This window comes from Caretta caretta, chromosome 5 (assembly GCF_965140235.1).
Source record: "Caretta caretta isolate rCarCar2 chromosome 5, rCarCar1.hap1, whole genome shotgun sequence".
Classification (NCBI taxonomy): domain Eukaryota; kingdom Metazoa; phylum Chordata; order Testudines; family Cheloniidae; genus Caretta; species Caretta caretta.
In genome coordinates, this window is record NC_134210.1 from 130,301,551 (window position 1) to 130,324,518 (window position 22,968).

Genomic DNA, 22,968 nt, shown 5'->3' on the forward strand with positions numbered 1-22,968 from the left:
CCTGTTCGTGGTGGAAATGGATCAGGCCTCTCTGCTCTGCTCTCACTTGCCTTTCCTCTTTTGATGCTGAAATCCAAAGCAATGAAGTCCCAAGGATTAACAGCCACTTAAAACCAAGGCCATATCAGAGGCTGCATTACTCCAAGCTATATCATATCCTGTGCAACAGCCCCTGAACTTGTAAAATGGCTTAAGCTCCCCGAATAGCCAACCCATTTTCCTGAGAAATATGTGAAGCCTAATGCACTGGGGAAAGGCTTCCCCAAAACCTTCTGACCTCTGTGGTTTGGAGAGAGGGCTTGAAACCCCTGCTTCCAGGATCCCATGACATGAATGAAAACAAATTATACAAAATCTGGGCTGATTCATCACTGGTACCAAAGTATCCACACCAGCAGTTTGGAGGTGGAAAAGACCTAATGAAGCCATCCAGTCCATCTGCCTGTCAATGCAGGATTATTCCTTACAATTCTTGTTTAATAGAAGTATACAAATAGTGGATGAAAGGCATGCAGTAGAGGTAATATAGCTGAGATTTAGATACCAGATAGTGTTTCTCAGTATTTCTCATTGTAAAATTAACTGAAATTAGTCGAATCTGAACAATGTCATATGGATTGCAGGAATGTCATATGTGTTACAGGAGGGATGCCACAAGGATTGGTCCAGTCTTTCACTAATCTGTGAGGCACAGGTTAACAGTACACTGACTGTTTTCAGATAGTGGTTACTGGAAGGCGTTGCGGACAAATACAACAGGACCTACACAGAGAAGAGCAGGAAATAAAATAAGAATCAGTTTTGAAAAATGCAATTCAGTACACCAAGGAAAAAGTAATCTTGTAAACACTAATATTCAGTGCGGGAGAGAAACCAGGAGAACAGAAATGTCAAAAGAAAACCAGTGATGAAAGGAAGACAACAAAATAGACACAAACTAGCAGTTGTTGTTTGCCGTTAGCTGTTTGCCTTGCATCCTCTATTTCACAGTAAAATCGTTCAGAGGAGAACAGCATGTTCTTGCTTCAATAAGTTTACATTGTTCTGCAGCCTCTTTTTATCTTGTGATCAAGACCTATATTAATGCAAACTGTGAATTTTTACAATTCCTATGGAAACGTGTCTAGTGCCAGCTGTCTTTTAGTTTAAAGAATGAAATGTGACCTGGGGTCTGCCAAGTTGTGATACTGACAGACGAGTCATTCCCAAATTGACCAATTACATTTCAATGCCTCTTGTTGAGTTATCAAGACAATCTACTTGTATGTGAATTTCAAAGAGATGTCCTAGACCAGCAATCATTAACCCATTTATTTGTAGGAATAGAATCAAGGGTAGGTCCTAAGTGTATTTGTCTGTTTACCTGTATCTTGTTAGAAGTTTAACAGTGTTATCTAATTAACTTGTAGATGCTAATCCTGTTCCTGTCTCATAATGCTTCATTATTCTATTAGAGATCAAAAGGGGATATTATCATTTAGATGGGACTTGTGGTGTAATAATATTATTGTCCTAATCTCTCTTTGAAAGTTGAAATTCCACATAGTAAACTACCTGTAAACTGCCTTGATAGTTTGCAAGGCTAATTGCCATATGTGACTGGATACAGGTATCAGAGTGGTAGCCGTGTTAGTCTGTATCAGCAAAAACAACAAGGAGTCCTTGTGGCACCTTAGAGACTAACAAATTTATTTATTGTTTATTGTTATGATTCCTGATGTATGATTTGTGTCCATTTATTCTTTTGCGTAGAGACTGTCCGGTTTGGCCAATGTAAATGGCAGAGGGGCATTGCTGACACATGATGGCATATATCACATTGGTAGATGTTGCAGGTGAACGAGCCCTTGATGGTGTGGCTGATGTGGTTAGGTCCTATGATGGTGTCCCTTGAATAGATATGTGGACAGAGTTGGCACCGGGGTTTGTAGCAGGATTTGGTTCCTGGGTTGGTGTTTTTGTTGTGTGGTGTGTAGTTGCTGATGAGTATTTGCTTCAGGTTGCGGGGCTGTCTGTAAGCGAGGACTGGCCTGTCTCCCAAGGTCTGTGAGAGTGAGGGATTGTCCTTCAGGAAAGGTGGTAGATCCTTGATGATGCACTGGAGAGGTTTTACTTGTTGGTTGTAGGTGACGGCTAGGGGGCATTCTGTTATTTTCTGACATCAGGAATCATAACATTCAAAAACCAGTAGGAGAACACTTCAATCTCCCTGGTCACTCAATAACAGACCTAAAAGTGGCAACAACAAAACTTCAAAAACAGACTCCACCGTGAAGCTGCAGAACTGGAATTAATTTGCAAACTGGATACCATCAGATTAGGCCTAAATAGAGACTGGGAGTGGTTGGGTCATTACAAAACCTAAACTTAATTTCCCCAATACTAATTTCCCCCTACTGTTACTCACACCTTCTTGTCAACTGTCTGTAATGGGCCACTCTTTTACCACTTCAAAAGTTATTTTTCCTCCCTTGGTATCCTGCTGTTAATTGATTTATCTTGTTATACCAAGTGTGAGGTCAGTCTAGCAACACCCCATCCTTCCATGTATTTATACCTGCTCCTGTATTTTCACTTCATGCATCCGATGAAGTGGGTTGTAGCCCACGAAAGCTTATGCCCAAATAAATTTGTTAGTCTCTAAGTGCCACAAGGACTCCTCGTTGTTTTTGGATGCAGGTAGTCTACCTGTGTATGATAGGAAACAGATTCATTTCAAAACAACAATCTGCACTGCCCATTCTTCGTTGCGGGTGCGGGGAGGTCCAGCTTGACAATTCCTGTCAAGAGACTTATCAGCTGGCTAGGAAACTATAAAGAAAGCTTCAGGACTGATCCTTTTTATCTCCTGTCTGCTTAAACTTTAACAGGGAAGGCCTAAACCTTAAAAACTGAGGTTTCCAGTTTAACCTGGATTACCCTGAAATTCTCATGGAAGAACTTGAAGAGGCTCTCAATGCCTGAACTGTTTGTTGGACTATAACCTTTAAAATTGATTCCAAAAAGACTTTTACAAATCAGCAGCCTCACCATCTCTGCTGTGAAACTGACCTACGGCCTTTACACATATCTGTGTGTATATTGATCTTGTAACTATAGCAACTTTCTTCTTTCTTTTTCTTTTTTATTGTTAAACCTTGAGTGTTTTTAGTTACTAAAAGATTGGCATCTGCATGATTATTGGGTAAGATCTGAGACTCCTATTGACCTGGTGATCATCGTCTGGTCCTTTGGGACTGGTGAATAAGACTCATATATGGTGAATCAGATTTTCAATAACCTCTTGCTATTTTAGAATTGGCTGTCTAGATGGGAGTCGCGGGCTGGAACGCTTAAAGGAGACTGTATTTGGCTTCTTGGTAACCAGTGTGATATTACAGAAGCTGTTTTGTTATTGGCCTGGTGAATCTAATTATAGAATAAACCACCAGTTTTGGGATTTGTCTACCCTATTCTTTGCAGTCTGCCCGGAATATAGCATTCAAAGTGTGGTGCATCCAGGCACCCGGTCACACAAGTATTCAGTGTAAATGGGTGATATACTTTTACAAGAAGAGTGGTTTTCTTTTCACATTTTTTGCCAGCATAATATTTTTATTTTTTTAAGTTCACCTCTATACTATATACCCTATTTTCAGTGGAAATAGGCAAGCGAGGCATTGTAGGGTGAAAGATTTGGTGAAGAATATTAACTGTTGGGATGTGTGAGAGCAAGGCGAGCAGAAAATCCATAAATAGTGTGGGAGTTCCCGGCTTTGCCTCCTTGTATGTCATTAAATATTAATTTAGAAGGAAGATTTTTTTTTAAAGCCCCTGCCTGAGCTGGACTATATTTAGTGTTTGGAGTCAGAACAGGGAATTTGCAGTAATTGCATCATTCAGTGCAGCAATTTCTGATAAGCCTTTGATTTTTCTGGTTCTAGTTATCTTCAGCATACATTTAAGTGAGCAAATTCTGATTTGTATTTCTACACTTAATGCATTCTGAGGACTCAGTAGTGTCGGAAGTTAATCTAGGAAATGAGCTGAACCTTTAAAGAGTAAAAATGGATGCAACCTCCTGCACGGCACTAAAACATGAATAAATATCAACAGACATGTTTCTAGTTGCACTTTATCCACAGTATGTTGACTACTTCTCTCTCTTTTTGTACCTTATCCCTTACCTCACCAACAAAGGAAGTAATTGTTGCAGAGTTCATATGCTAGGAAAGCAGCCATAGATCAGAACTTTAGATGGGGCCTATAACTTGCCTTAGTCCTGCATATGCTCATTTTTAAGAGCACTCTGTGGCTGTTGTTGCTGGTATTAGTATTCAATGCTGAAATGGAAGGTGTATTTTTTTATTACTCAAAAACTTTAACCCAACTACCTAAAGATTGTGATTTCATCAGTTAAGCCAACTGGGTCTGATTTATATTGGGTTTGGAGACATTCAAGGAAAATCAATCTACTATGGAACAGTCTTCATGCTTTAGTAAGTACAGTAGTTGTTCTTGAAGCCATTAGCAGACCAGAAAGCCAGCATTTTTATGGAATGCTGTGCTGCTGAAGGAGCTTTTTAGGAATATGACATTAAAACCATTGTAATTACTTATGCCCACTAAACATTTCATGGCCCTTTCTTCATGAGTTAGGGGATTAGCTCTTATACCCTGTCTAAAATCTATTGGATAACTACGTTCTGCTTACTGAAATCCCTTCCTGTCAGCACTAAATTACCTCACCCTGGATTCCTCACTGCAAACAGTCTTGTTACACTCCTGCATAGGTTCAGCACTGTGTGCTTTATTTACAATGTGCTATAAAAGTGTTCAAAACCTTTGGGTGGGCTAGAGTTTACTTAACCATGCCTCTCCTAGTGCTTCTACCCAACTCCTAGAAAAGCACATGGAGTTCAGAATTTAGTCACTGAGGATTGTCAGCAAGGATTGCAGAGGGTCAGTCTCCTCACAATCAAGTCCAAAAAGAACAATTAACTTAATATTTATATGCCAATTTAATAAAATTTTAGAATGATAAAGAAACATAATAAAATAACTTCATTTCTACTAAATAACAAGGCTACTTCATAATCCACGTACATTATCTTCACAGTTGTACATAAATCTAAAAACCCACATTAAATCTAAATAAGGTAGTCCCCACAAAAACAGAAGTAGTAGTAACTCAGAGTTCCAAAAGCTTTAGGTTTAGTTCACCTGTCTTTTGTTCCTCAACTCTGTACAGTCTGAGAGTCAATTTCCCCTTTATGTAACTAACACTGCCCCTGCTTCCCCATCAGAAAGCTAACAATATCACTAACCTGCTGCACAATGCTTCAGAGTTAGAGGAAAGCAGCCTATTTCCCGGCAGAGCCGTAGGGGAGCAGGGAGTGCAGGTGGGGGCCCTCCTGGCACACAGCCCTAGCTACCCTCTCCTTGTAGACTGAGCTACCCCCCTGCCTGTACACAGCCCTTAGCTACCCTGTGTCTGCACCCTGAGCGGTTTTCAAACTTTTTGAGCTGAGCACCCTGTCCCTTTGATAATTTTTGGTTGTGCCCCCCTACCCTGCAACCCAGACAGGCTAGATGTCTGCTGAGGTGAGTCGGGGGCGGAGGTGGTGGTCCCTCCCTGGACCGCGCCGGGCAGTTTTGGCCCAAGTCCCGCTGGCCCCTGATCCGCCAAATAGAAGTCAGACTATGCCTATGCCTGAGGGACCCCCTGGCACATAGCCCTGAGTGCCCCGCTGGGCCCTGGAGTTTTTATGGCACGTTGCGGGAGCCTCAGAAAGAAAAAGGTTGAGAACCCCTGCTATACAGCATGCCCAAAACTACCACAGCCAATTCCAGAAATGTCTGGGGGTTAAATGTTAATTGTGCATCTGCAGAGCAATGACCCAGACACAACTCATTCCTCCCCCTTTCTTCCCTTTATATTCTTAAAGATATCTCCCTATTAGGCATGTGGGTTACCCTTGTCCCTCACAACAGGATGGGGGCAGGGAATCTCATCTCTTAGACCTTGGGCTTCTCTGGCCCAGCCTTCCCCTCCCTCCCCCTCTTCTGTCCGTCTTTTAAGTGTCCTCCGCTGATGAGCTGAATCACCTTGTTAGTACTTTAATCATCCAGTCCTTAACCAATTCTCTCTTCTGTTTGGCCATGTGGGATGCTTGCAAGTTGCACAGAGTGGTGAGTCAGATTTAGGCTACTCACAGTCTGTCATACTTCCATAAAGTGTAGTGCAGTGTTGCTATGAGCGATGAAACGATTCTTGTTTCTCCCCCACATTGGCTGTATTTCATTTAGAGGCAAGGTGAATCCTACTTTGAAATTGTTTTGAGATCTTTTTGAGTTTTAAGTATTATACAAATAGAAGGCAATCAGATATTACTGTATGTCTGAGTAGTTCTGTGCTTTCTATATTTACTATTTAGCTTAGATACTGTTTTTCTAGTCTTGATGGGAAAAGTATTGGAAAGGTTCATCTTTATTTGATACAAAACTGTATTTGTGTTTTTCAGTTTATAAGTATGGGATATCAAAATCAGCATTTGTCTATTTTTGTCAGTCAGTACATGTATAAATACCACCCCATCCATTAAAAGTTGCTCTTAATCAGTTTATTTCTAATAAAGGGCATTGCCATTTTTAGCCCTTCCAAAGGATTAAATTTTGAAATTATGTTAAGTGAAAGTTTTCACAATGCTATATCAAATGTATTGGCAGGAGAACGTTGGGAACGGAAAATGCCTCTGTTTTAAAAAATAAAGGCTGGGCTTTTTTAAAGGGGCCTAAAGTAGTTAAATGCATAATTACCATTGAGTTGGTCACCTAACTCATGTAGATTCCTTTGACAATCTCATTTAAACCTTTTTGTGTTTAATAGACATCGGAAGCATTCAGCCATAAATAATCTTCACCTGGTCTCAGTGTGGGACTCTGAGAATTGACTGTAAAACAAAATTAACAAACAAGAAACAACAATTATCTTCTTACTGAACAGGTCTTGTCTTTTGTTTATTCAGTTGGATTAGCTAAGGCCTTGTCTACACTATAGACAAGTAGGGTAAATTTACGCAACTCCAGCTACGAGAATAATGTAGCTGGAGTTGATGAAGCTTAGGTCAACTTACTGCAGCATCTACACGCACTGGCTCTATGGGAGACACTTTCCTGTTGACTTACCTTACGCTTCTCATTCTGGTGGAGTACCAGAGTTGACGGGAAAGCGATCTGCGGTCGATTTAGCAGGTCTTCACTAGACCCACTAAATCGATCCCCAGTGCATTGATTGCCACAGCATCGATCCCCGGTAAGTGTAGACATGCCCTAAGTTTAGTGTCAAATTTCTGCTACTTTTTACTTCAGTTAGCACAAACAGCTAGAATTGAGAGAGCTGCAGATTCTGTTCAGTCTATATATTAACAAAATCCCGTATTAAATTTAGAATCAGTTACATTTGTACAAGCCAATGAACACAGTTGAAATGTACAGATGTAACTGAGGTCTAATTTTGCCTACAGAATATTTTATTGGTTATGTGTAAGAAGGGAGAAACCTAGCTTATTCTTCTATTTTAGCTGAGTTTCCTTGGCTGGGCAGTTGGGGAATAACATTTATTTATAAACTGAGTATATTTGTTCTGGAGTTGCTGAGTAACGATGAATATGGCACCTGCCATTTTTAATCAATTGCCAGAGTGGAAATGTGCTGCTGTGGCCCATTCTTTTCCCCCCTGAAATCAGTAGGAGTTTTGCTGTTGATTGCGATGGGAGCAGGACTTGTCTGAAGTTATTAACTGGACTTTGTCTTAAAGAATAGTACATTCATGTATTTTGTGGCCCATACAAACAATCAAGATTTGAGGGGGGCGGGAGGGGAAGGATTTGGCTTGATATTTTGTCAACAATATAAAAAGACAGTGTATCTTAGAGCTACCTGGCCATCTTAAATGATTTTCTGTTCAGAAGAATATCAAGATCCATGTAGTTAAAAACTGAGGGGAATGTCATTCACTGTCCACTCAGAATCTGAGTCATAGAATCATAGAATATCAGGGTCGGAAGGGACCTCAGTAGGTCATCTAGTCCAACCCCCTGCTCAACGCAGGACCAATCCCCAATTAAATCATCCCAGCCAGGGCTTTCTCAAGCCTGACCTTAAAAACTTCTAAGGAAGGAGAGTCTACCACCTCCCTAGGTAACGCATTCCACTGTTACACCACCCTCCTAGTGAAAAAGTTTTTCCTAATATCCAACCTAAACCTCCCCCACTGCAACTTGAGACCATTACTCCTTCTCCTGTCCTCTTCTACCACTGAGAATAGTCTAGAACCATCCTCTCTGGAACCACCTCTCAGGTAGTTGAAAGCAGCTATCAAATCCCCCCTCATTCTTCTCTTCAACAGACTTGAACAATCTCAGTTCCCTCAGCCTCTCCTCATAAGTCATGTGTTCTAGACCCCTAATCATTTTTGTTGCCCTTCGCTGGACTCTCTCCAATTTATCCACATCCTTCTTGTAGTGTGGGGCCCAAAACTGGACACAGTACTCTAGATGAGGCCTCACCAATGTTGAATAGAGGGGGACAATCACGTCCCTCGATCTGCTCACTATGCCCCTACTTATACATCCCAAAATGCCATTGGCCTTCTTGGCAACAAGGGCACACTGCTGACTCATATCCAGCTTCTCGTCCACTGTCACCCCTAGGTCCTTTTCCGCAGAACTGCTGCCTAGCCATTCGATCCCTAGTCTGTAGCTCTGGATTGGGTTCTTCCGTCCGAAGTGCAGGACCCTGCACTTATCCTTATTGAACCTCATCAGATTTCTTTTGGCCCAATCCTCCAATTTGTCTAGGTCCCTCTGTATCCTATCCCTCCCCTCCAGCGTATCTACCACTCCTCCCAGTTTAGTATCATCCGCAAATTTGCTGAGAGTGCAATCCACACCATCCTCCAGATCATTTATGAAGATATTGAACAAAACCGGCCCCAGGACCGACCCCTGGGGCACTCCACTTGACACCGGCTGCCAACTAGACATGGAGCCATGGATCACTACCCGTTGAGCCCGACAATCTAGCCAACTTTCTACCCACCTTATAGTGCATTCATCCAGCCCATACTTCTTTAACTTGCTGACAAGAATACTGTGGGAGACCGTGTCAAAAGCTTTGCTAAAGTCAAGAAACAATACATCCACTGCTTTCCCTTCATCCACAGAACCAGTAATCTCATCATAGAAGGCGATTAGATTAGTCAGGCATGACCTTCCCTTGGTGAATCCATGCTGACTGTTCCTCATCACTTTCCTTTCATGTAAGTGCTTCAGGATTGATTCTTTGAGGACCTGCTCCATGATTTTTCCAGGGACTGAGGTGAGGCTGACTGGCCTGTAGTTCCCAGGATCCTCCTCCTTCCCTTTTTTAAAGATTAGCACTACATTAGCCTTTTTCCAGTCATCCGGGACTTCCCCGTTCGCCACGAGTTTTCAAAGATAATGGCCAATGGCTCTGCAATCACAGCCGCCAATTCCTTTAGCACTCTCGGATGCAACTCTTCCGGCCTCATGGACTTGTACATGTCCAGCTTTTCTAAATAGTCCCTAACCACCTCTTTCTCCACAGAGGGCTGGCCATCTATTCCCCATGTTGTGATGCCCAGCGCAGCAGTCTGGGAGCTGACCTTGTTAGTGAAGATCCGGTATCAAGTGGAGTGCCCCAAGGGTCGGTCCTGGGGCCGGTTTTGTTCAATATCTTCATAAATGATCTGTAGGATGGTGTGGATTGCACTCTCAGCAAATTTGCGGATGATACTAAACTGGGAGGAGTGGTAGATACGCTGGAGGGGAGGGATAGGATACAGAAGGACCTAGACAAATTGGAGGATTGGGCCAAAAGAAATCTGATGAGGTTCAACAAGGATAAGTGCAGGGTCCTGCACTTAGGATGGAAGAATCCAATGCACCGCTACAGACTAGGGACCGAATGGCTAGGCAGCAGTTCTGCGGAAAAGGACCTAGGGGTGACAGTGGACGAGAAGCTGGATATGAGTCAGCAGTGTGCCCTTGTTGCCAAGAAGGCCAATGGCATTTTGGGATGTATAAGTAGGGGCATAGTGAGCAGATCGAGGGATGTGATCGTCCCCCTCTATTCGACATTGGTGAGGCCTCATCTGGAGTACTGTGTCCAGTTTTGGGCCCCACACTACAAGAAGGATGTGGATAAATTGGAGAGAGTCCAGCGAAGGGCAACAAAAATGATTAGGGGTCTAGAACACATGACTTATGAGGAGAGGCTGAGGGAGCTGGGATTGTTTAGCCTGCAGAAGAGAAGAATGAGGGGGGATTTGATAGCTGCTTTCAACTACCTGAAAGGGGGTTCCAAAGAGGATGGCTCTAGACTGTTCTCAATGGTAGCAGATGACAGAACGAGGAGTAATGGTCTCAAGTTGCAGTGGGGGAGGTTTAGATTGGATATTAGGAAAAACTTTTTCACTAAGAGGGTGGTGAAACACTGGAATGCGTTACCTAGGGAGGTGGTAGAATCTCCTTCCTTAGAGGTTTTTAAGGTCAGGCTTGACAAAGCCCTGGCTGGGATGATTTAACTGGGAATTGGTCCTGCTTCGAGCAGGGGGTTGGATTAGATGACCTTCAGGGGTCCCTTCCAACCCTGATATTCTATGATTCTATGAAGACAGAGGCAAAAAAAGCATTGAGTACATTAGCTTTTTCCACATCCTCTGTCACTAGGTTGCCTCCCTCCTTCATTAAGGGGCCCACACTTTCTTTGGCTTTCTTCTTGTTGCCAACATACCTGAAGAAACCCTTCTTGTTACTCTTGACATCTCTCGCTAGCTGCAGCTTCAAGTGCGATTTGGCCCTCCTGATTTCATTCCTACATGCTGAGCAATATTTTTATACTCTTTCCTGGTCATATGTCGTACCTTCCACTTCTTGTAAGCTTCTTTTTTATGTTTAAGATCCGCTAGGATTTCACCGTTAAGCCAAGCTTGTCGCCTGCCATATTTACTATTCTCTCGACACATCGGGATGGTTTGTCCCTGTAACCTTAACAGGAATTCCTTGAAATACAGCCAGCTCTCCTGGACTCCTTTCCCCTTCATGTTAGTCCCCCAGGGGATCCTACCCATCTGTTCCCTGAGGGAGTCGAAGTCTGCTTTCCTGAAGTCCAGGGTCCGTATTCTGCTGCTTACCTTTCTTCCCTGTGTCAGGATCCTGAACTCAACCAACTCATGGTCACTGCCTCCCAGATTCCCATCCACTTTTGCTTCCCCTACTAATTCTTCCCGGTTTGTGAGCAGCAGGTCAAGAAAAGCTCCCCCCCAGTTGGCTCCTCCAGCACTTGCACCAGGAAATTGTCCCCTACGCTTTCCAAAAACTTCCTGGATTGTCTGTGCACCGCTGTGGTGCTCTCCCAGCAGATATCAGGAAAATTAAAGTCACCCATGAGAACCAGGGCGTGCGATCTAGTAGCTTCTGTGAGCTGCCAGAAGAAAGCCTCATCTCCCTGGTCCGGTGGTCTATAGCAGACTCCCACCACTTCATCACTCTTGTTGCTCACACTTCTAAACTTAATCCAGAGACACTCAGGTTTTTCTGCAGTTTCATACCGGAGCTCTGAGCAGTCATACTGCTCCCTTACATACAGTGCTACTCCCCCACCTTTTCTGCCCTGCCTGTCCTTCCTGAACAGTTTATAACCATCCATGACAGTACTCCAGTCATGTGAGTTATCCCACCAAGTCTCTGTTATTCCAATCACGTCATAATTCCTTGACATCACCAGGACCTCCAGTTCTCCCTGCTTGTTTCCAAGGCTTTGTGCATTCATATATAAGCACTTGAGAGAACCTGCTGATCAAGCCCCTCATTCTCAGTATGAGGCAGGAGCCCTCCCCTCACAGACATTCCTGCCTGTGCTTCCTCCCGGTATCCCGCTTTCCCACTTACCTCAGGGCTTTGGTCTCCTTCACCCGGTGAACCTAGTTTAAAGCCTTCCTTACTAGGTTAGCCAGCCTGCTCGCAAAGATGCTCTTCCCTCTCTTCGTAAGGTGGAGCCCGTCTCTGCCCAGCACTCCTCCTTCATGGAAGACCATCGCATGGTCAAAGAATCCAAAGCCTTCTCTCAGACACCACCTGCGTAGCCATTCGTTGACTTCCACTATTCGATGGTCCCTACCCAGGCCTTTTCCTTCCACGGGGAGGATGGACGAGAACACCACTTGCGCCTCAAACTCCTTTATCCTTCTTCCCAGAGCCACGTAGTCCACAGTGTTCCGCTCAAGGTCATTCTTGGCAGTATCATTGGTGCCCACGTGGAGAAGCAGGAAGGGGTAGCGATCCGAGGGCTTGATGAGTCTCGGCAGTCTCTCTGTCACATCGCGAATCTTAGCCCCCGGCAAGCAGCAGACTTCTCTGTTTTCCCAGTCAGGGCGGCAGATAGATGACTCAGTCCCCCGGAGGAGAGAGTCCCCGACCACCACCACCCGCCTCCTTCTCTTGGGAGTGGTGGTCGTGGAACCCCCCATCTCAGGACAGTGCATCTCATGCCTTCCAACCAGCGGAGTCTCCTTCTGCTTTCTCCCCCCAGACATATCATCTGGTCCACTCTCCGCAACGGTACCTGTGGAGAGAACATGAAAGCGGTTAGTTACCTGTGTCCGCGTTGCTGGAACCCGGACATTCCCCCTTCTTCTTCTGGAGGTCACATGTTGCCAAGCTTCTTCACTGGCCTCTTGGCTCCGCTGTGCAACCTGCTCTAAATTTTTAGAGCTTTGTGCCCGTAGAAGCATATCCTGACTTTTGTCCAGAAAATCCTCTGTTTCTCATATGCAACGTAGGGTCGTTATCTGTTGCTCCAGACCTTCAATCTTCTCTTCCAATATGGAGACCAGCTTGCACTTTGTACAGACAAAGTCAATACAAACTATAATCTATGGATTCTGTTGATGGGCAGGAGTAAACTTTCTTATGCATGTTATTACCCACATTTATTCCATCTACCAACCTGACCAGGCACCCATAATTTGGAGTGGTTGAGCAGTCTCTGCTGAGCTAAGTCAAGACAGACCCATGTGGGAGGCAAGGAGGATATGCACCACCATGGTATCACTACTGTAGTGGAAGTGCCTCTGAGTAGTAGAAGCAGTAGTCTGCATATCTTGCAGTCCTGGGTACTTTCTACAGAGCCTTCCAGCTCCACGCTGTCTCATTTGGGTGTCTTCTGACTCCTGTCATGTGCGTACCAGGATTCAGACCACCCAGACTGAGTTGGGAAGAAGCTTGTTGTGACACATTGGGGAAAACAACTGGGCTAGACCACTCAGTCAGAGGAACATCCAGCTGAGCTCTCGAGTGATGCAGGATCCTGCTAGCTAAGGGGAGGGGAGAAAAGGGGGCAAATTCAGGTGGGGGATAAAAGTTGCAGTAGTTCAGAGTTGCAGAAGGAAAGGAAAAGGGATAGAGTTGCAGCTTGTCATAAATATAAAGGGAAGGCTAAATTTAAATTCCTCCTGGCCAGAGGAAAAAACCCTTTCACCTGTAAAGGGTTAAGAAGCTAAGATAACCTCGCTGGCACCTGACCAAAATGACCAATGAGGAGACAAGATGCTTTCAAAACTGGAGGGCAGGGGGAAAACAAAGGGTTCTCTCTGTCTGTGTGTTGGCTTTACCCGACCAGAGCAGGAATGCAGGTCAGAACTCCTGTAAAAAGTTAGTAAGCAATCTAGTTAGATATGCGTTAGATTCTGTTTTGTTTAAATGGCTGATAAAATTAGCTGTGCTGAATGGAATGTATATTCCTGTTTTTGTGTCTTTTTGTAACTTAAGGTTTTGCCTAGAGGGATTCTCTATGTTTTGAATCTGATTACCCTGTAAAGTATTTACCATCCTGATTTTACAGAGGTGATTCTTTTACTTTTTCTTCAATTAAAATTCTTCTTTTTAGAACCTGATTGCTTTTTCATTGTTCTTAAGATCCAAGGGTTTGGGTCTGTGTTCACCGATGCAAATTGGTGAGGATTTTTATCAAGCCTTCCCCAGGAAAGGGAGTGTAGGGCTTGGAAACATCTTTCCCCCCAAAATCCCCCCAAGCGGGCTCTTTCACAGTTATATATTTGTTAGACGCTTGGTGGTGGCAGCAATAAAGTCCAGGGGCAAAAGGTAAAATAGTTTGTACCTTGGATAATGACAGGTTTCAGAGTAACAGCCGTGTTAGTCTGTATTCGCAAAAAGAAAAGGAGTACTTGTGGCACCTTAGAGACTAACCAATTTATTTGAGCATAAGTTTTCATGAGCTACAGCTCACTTCATTCATCCAATGAAGTGAGCTGTAGCTCACGAAAGCTTATGCTCAAATAAATTAGTTAGTCTCTGAGGTGCCACAAGTATTCCTTTTCTTTTTGTACCTTGGGGAAGTTTTAACCTAAGCTGGTAAAAATAAGCTTAGAGGGGTTTTCATGCAGGTCCCCACATCTGCACTCTAGAGTTCAGAGTGGGGAAGGAACCTTGACACAGCTATACCAATGAAGGCAGTATATCCTGGGGTTTGGGTCATGAGGGAGATCTGTTAAAAACTATTTAGAAAAATGAACATATACTACTTCCATCAGACTTCTAATATTTCACTGGATTGGCAGATCTCTACTTTATGAGAAGACTAATTTATGGTTAGGATCATGCTGAGCTGGCAGCCTTTATGACATGGATTTAATTGACTGCTCTCTCACACTTTGAAATACAGTATTTTTCTGGAGGGCATATAACAAGCATGGTTTTATAACTTTTCTAATACTCTAATTTTTACATTGCTTTAATACAGTATCATCGCTTCTTGGCAGCAGTTCATTTTGAGAGTGCGCAGTTTTGTGCACTGCCCAGTTACCCTTTACTAATGTTAGACAGCTCTCACCAAGACCTAAATAATCCTTTTCTGTTCTGTACCATCCAGCAAAGAGGGGAAAACTAGTGCTGGGAAAATTGTTGTCAGCTCTTCCTATAGAATGGTTCTGCAGAAAGATGGGGCCTGTGCAGCAGAAAGTGAACAGTGCAAAAGACACATACTTTTTTGTAAAGTTGTCAACATAACTGTTTTATGGAGTCTTTACATAGAAAAAATATTGAAAGTAAACATCTGGATATCTATCTACGTACACAGATGACTCCCATCACCATAGTATCAGGCACCTTTATTGTGGTGTTCAGCTGCTGCAGTGACAGATGCTTGAGAGGCTGTACAGAAGAGGACAAAGGATATATAAGGCAATAGGGAAACTTTTTTTAGGGTATGTCTACACTACGGAATTAGGTCGAATTTATAGAAGTCGGTTTTTTAGAAATCTGTTTTATATATTCGAGTGTGTGTGTCCCCACAGAAAATGTTCTAAGTGCATTAAGTGCATTAACTCGGCGGAGTGCTTCCACAGTACCGAGGCTAGAGTCGACTTCCTGAGTGTTGCACTGTGGGTGGCTATCCCACAGTTCCCGCAGTCTCTGCTGCCCATTGGAATTCTGGGTTGAGATCCCAATGCCTGATGGGGCTAAAACATTGTCGCGGGTGGTTCTGAGTACATATCGTCAGGCCCCCATTCCCTCCATCCCTCCGTGAAAGCAAGGGCAGACAATCGTTTCGCGCCTTTTTCCTGAATTACCTGTGCAGACGCCATACCACGGCAAGCCTGGAGCCCGCTCAGGTAACCATCACCGTATGTCTTCTGGGTGCTGGCAGACGCGGTACTGCATTGCTACACAGTAGCAGCAACCTATTGCCTTGTGGCAGCAGACGGTACAGTACGACTGGTAGCCGTCATTGTCATGTCCGAGGTGCTCCTGGCCACGTCGGCCAGGAGCGCCTGGGCAGACGTGGGTGCAGGGACTAAATTTGGAGTGACTTGACCAGGTCATTCTCTTTAGTCCTGCAGTCAGTCCTATTGAACCGTCTTATGGTGAGCAGGCAGGCGATACGGCTTGCTAGCAGTCCTATTGCATCATCTTCTGCCGGGCAGCCATGAGATGCATGTATGGCATGTATGCCATGAGATGCATGTATGGCATGCAGTCCTTCTGCACCATCTGCTGCCAGCCAAAGATGTAAAAGATAGATGGAGTGGATCAAAACAAGAAATAGACCAGATTTGTTTTGTACTCATTTGCTTCCCCCCTCCCCCCGTCTAGGGAACTCATTCCTCTAGGTCACACTGCAGTCACTCACAGAGAAGGTGCAGCGAGGTAAATCTAGCCATGTATCAATCAGAGGCCAGACTAACCTCCTTGTTCCAATAAGAACAATAACTTAGGTGCACCATTTCCTATTGGAACCCTCTGTGAAGTCCTGCCTGAAATTCTCCTTGATGTAAAGCCACCCCCTTTGTTGATTTTAGCTCCCTGAAGCCAACCCTGTAAGCCATGTCATCAGTCGCCCCTCCCTCCGTCAGAGCAACGGCAGACAATCGTTCCGCACATTTTTTCTGTGTGGACGCCATACCAAGGCAAGCATGGAGGCCGCTCAGCTCACTTTGGCAATTAGGAGCACATTAAACACCACACGCATTATCCAGCAGTATATGCAGCACCAGAACCTGGCAGAGCGATACCGGGCGAGGAGGCAACGTCAGCGCGGTCACATGAGTGATCAGGACATGGACACAGATTTCTCTGAAAGCATGGGCCCTGCCAATGCATGCATCATGGTGCTAATGGGGCAGGTTCATGCTGTGGAACGCCGATTCTGGGCTTGGGAAACAAGCACAGATGGGTGGGACCACATAGTGTTGCAGGTATGGGACGATTCCCAGTGGCTGCAAAACTTTCGCATGCATAAGGGCACTTTCATGGAACTTTGCGACTTGCTTTCCCCTGCCCTGAAGCGCATGAATACCAAGATGAGAGCAGCCCTCACAGCTGAGAAGCGAGTGGCGATAGCCCTGTGGAAGCTTGCAACATCAGACAGCTACCGGTCAGTTGGGAATCAATTTGGAATGGGCAAATCTACTGTGGGGGCTGCTGTGATGCAAGTAGCCCACGCAATCAAAGATCTGCTGATATCAAGGGTAGTGACCCTGGGAAATGTGCAGGTCATAGTGGATGGCTTTGCTGCAATGGGATTCCCTAACTGTGGTGGGGCCGTAGACGGAACCCATATCCCTATCTTGGCACCGGAGCACCAAGCCGGCGAGTACATAAACCACAAGGCGTACTTTTCAGTAGTGCTGCAAGCTCTGGTGGATCACAAGGGACGTTTCACCAACATCAACGTGGGATGGCCGGGAAAGGTACATGACGTTCACATCTTCAGGAACTCTGGTCTGTTTCAAAAGCTGCAGGAAGGGACTTTATTCCCAGACCAGAAAATAACTGTTGGGGACGTTGAAATGCCTATATGTATCCTTGGGGACCCAGCCTACCCCTTAATGCCATGGCTCATGAAGCTGTACACAGGCAGCCTGGACAGTAGTCAGGAGCTGTTCAACTACAGGCTGAGCAAGTGCAGAATGGTGGTAGAATGTGCATTTGGACGTTTAATAGCGCGCTGGCGCAGTTTACTGACTCGCTTAGACCTCAGCGAAACCAATATTCCCACTATTATTACTGCTTGCTGTGTGCTCCACAATATCTGTGAGAGTAAGGGGGAGACGTTTATGGTGGGGTGGGAGATTGAGGCAAATCGCCTGGCTGCTGGTTATGTGCAGCCAGACACCAGGGCGGTTAGAAAAGCACAGGAGGGTGCGGTACGTATCAGAGAAGCTTTGAAAACCAGTTTCATGACTGGCCAGGCTACGGTGTGAAAGTTCTCTTTGTTTCTCCTTGATGAAACCCCCCGCCCGTTGGTTCACTCTACTTCCCTGTAAGCTAACCACTCTCTCCTCCTCCCTTCGATCATTGCTTGCAGAGGCAATAAAGTCATTGTTGCTTCACATTCATGCATTCTTTATTCATTCATCACACAAATAGGGGGATGACTACCAAGGTAGCCCAGGAGGGGTGGTGGAGGAGGGAAGGAAAATGCCACACAGCACTTTAAAAGTTTACAACTTTAAAATTTATTGAATGCCAGCCTTCTTTTTTTTGGGCAATCCTCTGTGGCGGAGTGGCTGGTTGGCCAGTGGCCCCCCCACCGCGTTCTTGGGCGTCTGGGTGTGGAGGCTATGGAACTTGGGGAGGAAGGCGGTTGGTTACAGAGGGGCTGCAGTGGCAGTCTGTGCTCCAGCTGCCTTTGCTGCAGCTCAACCATACACTGGAGCATACTGGTTTGGTCCTCCAGCAGCCTCAGCATTGAAACCTGCCTCCTCTCATCACGCTGCCGCCACATTTGAGCTTCAGCCCTCTCTTCAGCCCGCCACCTCTCCTCCCGGTCATTTTGTGCTTTCCTGCACTCTGACATTATTTTCCACGCATTCGTCTGTGCTCTGTCAGCATGAGCTCAGAACGTTTCATCATGAGTGTGTTTTTTTTTTTCTTTCTAATCTTCACTAGCCTCTGGGAAGGAGAAGATCCTGTGATCATTGAAACACATGCAGCTGGTGGAGAAAAAAAAAGGGACAGCAGTATTTAAAAAGACACATTTTATAAAACAGTGGCTATACTCTTTCAGGGTAAACCTTGCTGTTAACATTACATACATAGCACATGTGCTTTCGTTACAAGGTCGCATTTTGCCTCCCCCCACTGTGTGGCTAACCCCTCACCCCTTCCCATAGCTAACAGCGGGGAACATTTCTGTTCAGCCACAGGCAGACAGCCCAGCAGGAACAGGCTCCTCTGAGTGTCCCCTGAAGAAAAGCACCCTATTTCAACCAGGTGACCATGAATGATATCTCACTCTCCTGAGGATAACACAGAGAGATAAAGAACGGATGTTCTTTGAATGCCAGCAAACATACACTGCAATGCTTTGTTGTACAATGATTCCCGAGTACGTGTTGCTGGCCTGGAGTGGTATAGTGTCCTACCATGAAGGACGCAATAAGGCTGCCCTCCCCCAGAAACCTTTTGCAAAGGCTTTGGGAGTACATCCAGGAGAGCCGCGAATGCCAGGGCAAATTAATCCTTTCACATGCTTGCTTTTAAACCATTTATAGTATTTTAAAAGGTACACTCACCGGAGGTCCTTTCTCCGCCTGCCGGGTCCAGGAGGCAGCCTTGGGTGGGTTCGGGGGGTACTGGCTCCAGGTCCAGGGTGAGAAACAGTTCCTGGCTGTCGGGAAAAGCGGTTTCTCCACTTGCTTGCTGTGAGCTATCTACAACCTCATCATCATCATCATCTTCTTCGTCCCCAAAACCTGCTTCCGTGTTGCTTCCATCTCCATTGAAGGAGTCAAACAGCACAGCGGGGGTAGTGGTGGCTGAACCCCCTAAAATGGCATGCAGCTCATCATAGAAGCGGCATGTTTGGGGCTCTGACCCGGAGCGGCCGTTCGCCTCTCTGGTTTTCTGGTAGGCTTGCCTCAGCTCCTTAAGTTTCACGCGGCACTGCTTCGGGTCCCTGTTATGGCCTCTGTCCTTCATGCCCTGGGAGATTTTGAGAAAGGTTTTGGCATTTCAAAAACTGGAATGGAGTTCTGATAGCACGGATTCCTCTCCCCCATTCAGCGATCAGATCCCGTACCTCCCGTTCAGTCCATGTTGGAGCGCTTCTGCGATTCTGGGACTCCATCATGGTCACCTGTGCTGATGAGCTCTGCATGGTCACCTGCAGCTTGCCACGCTGGCCAAACAGGAAATGAGATTCAAAAGTTCGCGGTTCTTTTCCTGTCTACCTGGCCAGTGTATCTGAGTTGAGAGTGCTGTCCAGAGCGGTCACAATGGAGCACTCTGGGATAGCTCCCGGAGGCCAATACCGTCAAATTGTGTCCACAGTACCCCAAATTCGACCCGGCAAGGCCGATTTAAGCACTAATCCACTTGTCAGGGGTGGAGTAAGGAAATCGATTTTAAGAGCCCTTTAAGTTGAAATAAAGGGCTTCATCGTGTGGACGGATGAGGGTTTACATTGATTTAACGCTTCTAAATTTGACCTAAAGTCCTAGTGTAGACCAGGGCTTAGTTACATTATTGCCATTGAATAATAAATATGACAGTCTTCTAAATAAAGATGATCATGTAAGAGGAGCCTTTATAATAACACAATGTTAGATGAAGATATGAAAAGTTCTGTATAACAGGTATTTATTCATTTTGGGGTGGGGGTGGAGGGGGAAGAATCCTGACAATGGTACTGGTCTGTTACTAGATGGAATTATCAATAATAATGGAGAAAAGGCAGAGGTGTTCAATACATATTTCAGTTCTGTATTTGGGGAAAAAAACTATGACAATCTCATTGCACGGTGATAACACTTTTCAATTCCACTAGTATCTCTGAAGGATGTTAAACAGAAGCTGCTACGGTTCAACATTTTTAAAATCAGCAGGTTCAGATAACTTGCATCCCAGAGTTTTAAAAGAGCTGGCTGAGGTGCTCGCTGGACCATTAATGTTTATTTTCAATAAGTTTTGAAGCAATGGGGAAGTTCCAGAAGAAACGTTCTGCCAGTTTTTAAAAAGGGTAAATGGGATGACCTGAATAATTATAGGCCTGTCAGCCTGGCATTGATCCCAAGCAAGATAATGGGGTGGCTGATACGAGACTTGATTAATCAAGAATTAAAGGAGGATAATGTAATTAATGCAAATCAACATGGGATTTATGGAAAACAGACCCCGTCAAACTAACTTTGATATTTCTTTGTTTGATGAGATTACAGGGTTGGTTGGTTGGTTAGTGTTGACTTCTGTTACTAAGACTTTTGTAAGGCATTTGACATGATAGTTTGATTAAAAAAGAGTAGAATGATATTAAATGGATTAAAAACTGGCTAACTGATAGGTCTCAAATGCAATTGTAAATAGGGAATCCTCATTGAGCAGTTGTGTTTCCAGGGGGGTCCTACAGGGATAAGTTCTTGACCCTATGCTATTTAACATTTTTAGCAGTGACCTGGAAAATAAACATAAAATCATAACTGATAAAGTTTGCAGCGGACACACAACTTGGTAAGCTGGACGCAAGCAAACAATATGTGTTTTAATACAACTAACTGTAAATGTATACATCAAAGAATAAAGAATCTGGACCACACTTATGGAATGGAGGATTCTGAAAAAGATTTGGGGGTCATGGTGGATAATCAGAGAACATGAGCTCCCAATGTGATGCTGTGGCCAAAAGAGCTAATGTGATACTTGGATGTATAAACAGGATCTCAAATAGCAGTAAAGAGGTTATTTTACTTCTGTGCAGTACAGACCGGTTTACGTGCGAATCCGCTTAACGCGCGGTAGTGCCATGCCTCCCAGTGCTACCTATTTAACATGTGAGACTCATTAGTACAGGAACTTGCTATGCAGAGCTACAGATTTGCTCACTGACTCAGTGACACAGAAATCAACAGGAAGTGCAGAGCGGAAACGTGTTGTGTACATCTTTACCAATAATGGTAAAGACGTATCACGCATGCTTAGTCACGGTCACACTGGAGAGATATAGAATATATAATAGTTATATAGTAATATATATACTACATTAGAAAATTTTAATGGCAGAGGGCAAACATCAGCGTTCCTACACTGTAGAAGAAAAGCTAGCTGCAATAGATAGAGTAAATAGCAAAGAAACCCAGGCCAAAGTTTCAAAAGATATTGGGATTACCGAATCTACTCTCCAAGGATGGCTAAAAAACAAATCTAAACTGAATGGCTTTATACAAAATATTGATTTTGCCACGGGACTTAAGCGAAAACATGTGCGCTATTCAGCAAAAGCCACAATAGACAAAGCCATGCGCACGTGGTTTGCTCAGGAAAGGCCGAAAGGAATGCCGCTAAGTGGGCCAATTCTTCAAGCCTAAGTGACAGAATTTGGAAATTTAACGGGCGGGGGGGAGTGTGAATCATTCCAAGCCAGCAAGGGGTTTATAAGGAGTTTTAAAAAGTGTCATGGCACTTTCTGGAGAAAGCTGATCAGCCGATGAATCGGCTGCGAACGCGTTTCCCGCCGAGTTAAAATCTATTTTACAAAATGAAGACTACCATGAAGAACAACTTTATAATTGTGATGAAACAGCTTTATTTGCAAAACTGCTACCTGTTAAGACTTTAGCCTTTAATTACAATACACAGAAAACAGCTGGATTTAAAAAGATAAAAGATCGTGTGACTTCTTTTTTGTAGCAATAAGATGGGCAGCCATAAGCTTGCCCCTCTTTTCATTGGCCACTTTCATAACCCTTGCTGCTTTAATCACCTCAGTAGAGCCAAACTGCCAGTAATATACGCTAACAGCAAAAATGCTTGGACGACTAGGCACATTTTCGACAACTGGTTCCACAACAGCTTTGTTCCAGCTGTTCGTAAGCATCTGCAGTTGAAGAAACTCGAAGCTAAAGCACTTCTGCTATTTGACAATAGTCCAGCCCATCCTCCAGCCGAATCACTGGTATCGAGGGATGGAAAAATTCGAATGCTATACCTACCATTCAACACAACATCAAAAATTCAACCTTTAGATCAGGGTATTATTCAGAATATTAAAAACAATTATCGACGGGAGCTGATTTCGGTGATAGTGTCATGCATGTCTTCAGGCATTTCCAAATTCCCAAAACAGTTAAACATGAAGGAAATTATTTATTTAGTTAAAAAAGTTTGGGACGGAGTAAAACAAAAGTCCATTGAAAACTGCTGGATGAAGGCTCTCGGTGATGCCTTTTCTATCAAAGACGGCTCAGACTTGGAAAACTCCAGCAGTGGCACCTATTCAGAGCCAGACTTGGAGGATTTTCGGAAGAAGACATCCTACAAACACGCACGCAGGCAAAAGAGGATAAAGGTAAACTTCTCTTTCAAATGATAAAAGATTTTAGTTTTGATACATCACCGGAAATCCTTACCGAGTGGCTGGAGATGGATGAAGATTGCCAGACTTCAGAAT

General features: G+C 44.4%; 1 protein-coding gene across 3 annotated transcripts in view; it reads left to right on the plus strand.

Moving 5' to 3' along the window:
- The window catches only part of PIGG (phosphatidylinositol glycan anchor biosynthesis class G (EMM blood group)), a 178,308-nt gene that overhangs the window by 128,281 nt on the left and 27,059 nt on the right, over window positions 1-22,968 (plus strand). The window contains exon 13 of one of the 3 annotated variants that reach the window (XM_075128894.1): window positions 2,871-3,380. The exons of the other annotated variants lie outside the window; for them this stretch is intronic. Coding sequence (XP_074984995.1) covers window positions 2,871-2,895 — 25 coding nt within the window. The 3' untranslated portion in view covers window positions 2,896-3,380. Of the gene's footprint in view, window positions 1-2,870; window positions 3,381-22,968 lie in introns of those variants that run through there. 3 annotated transcript variants of the gene reach the window in all.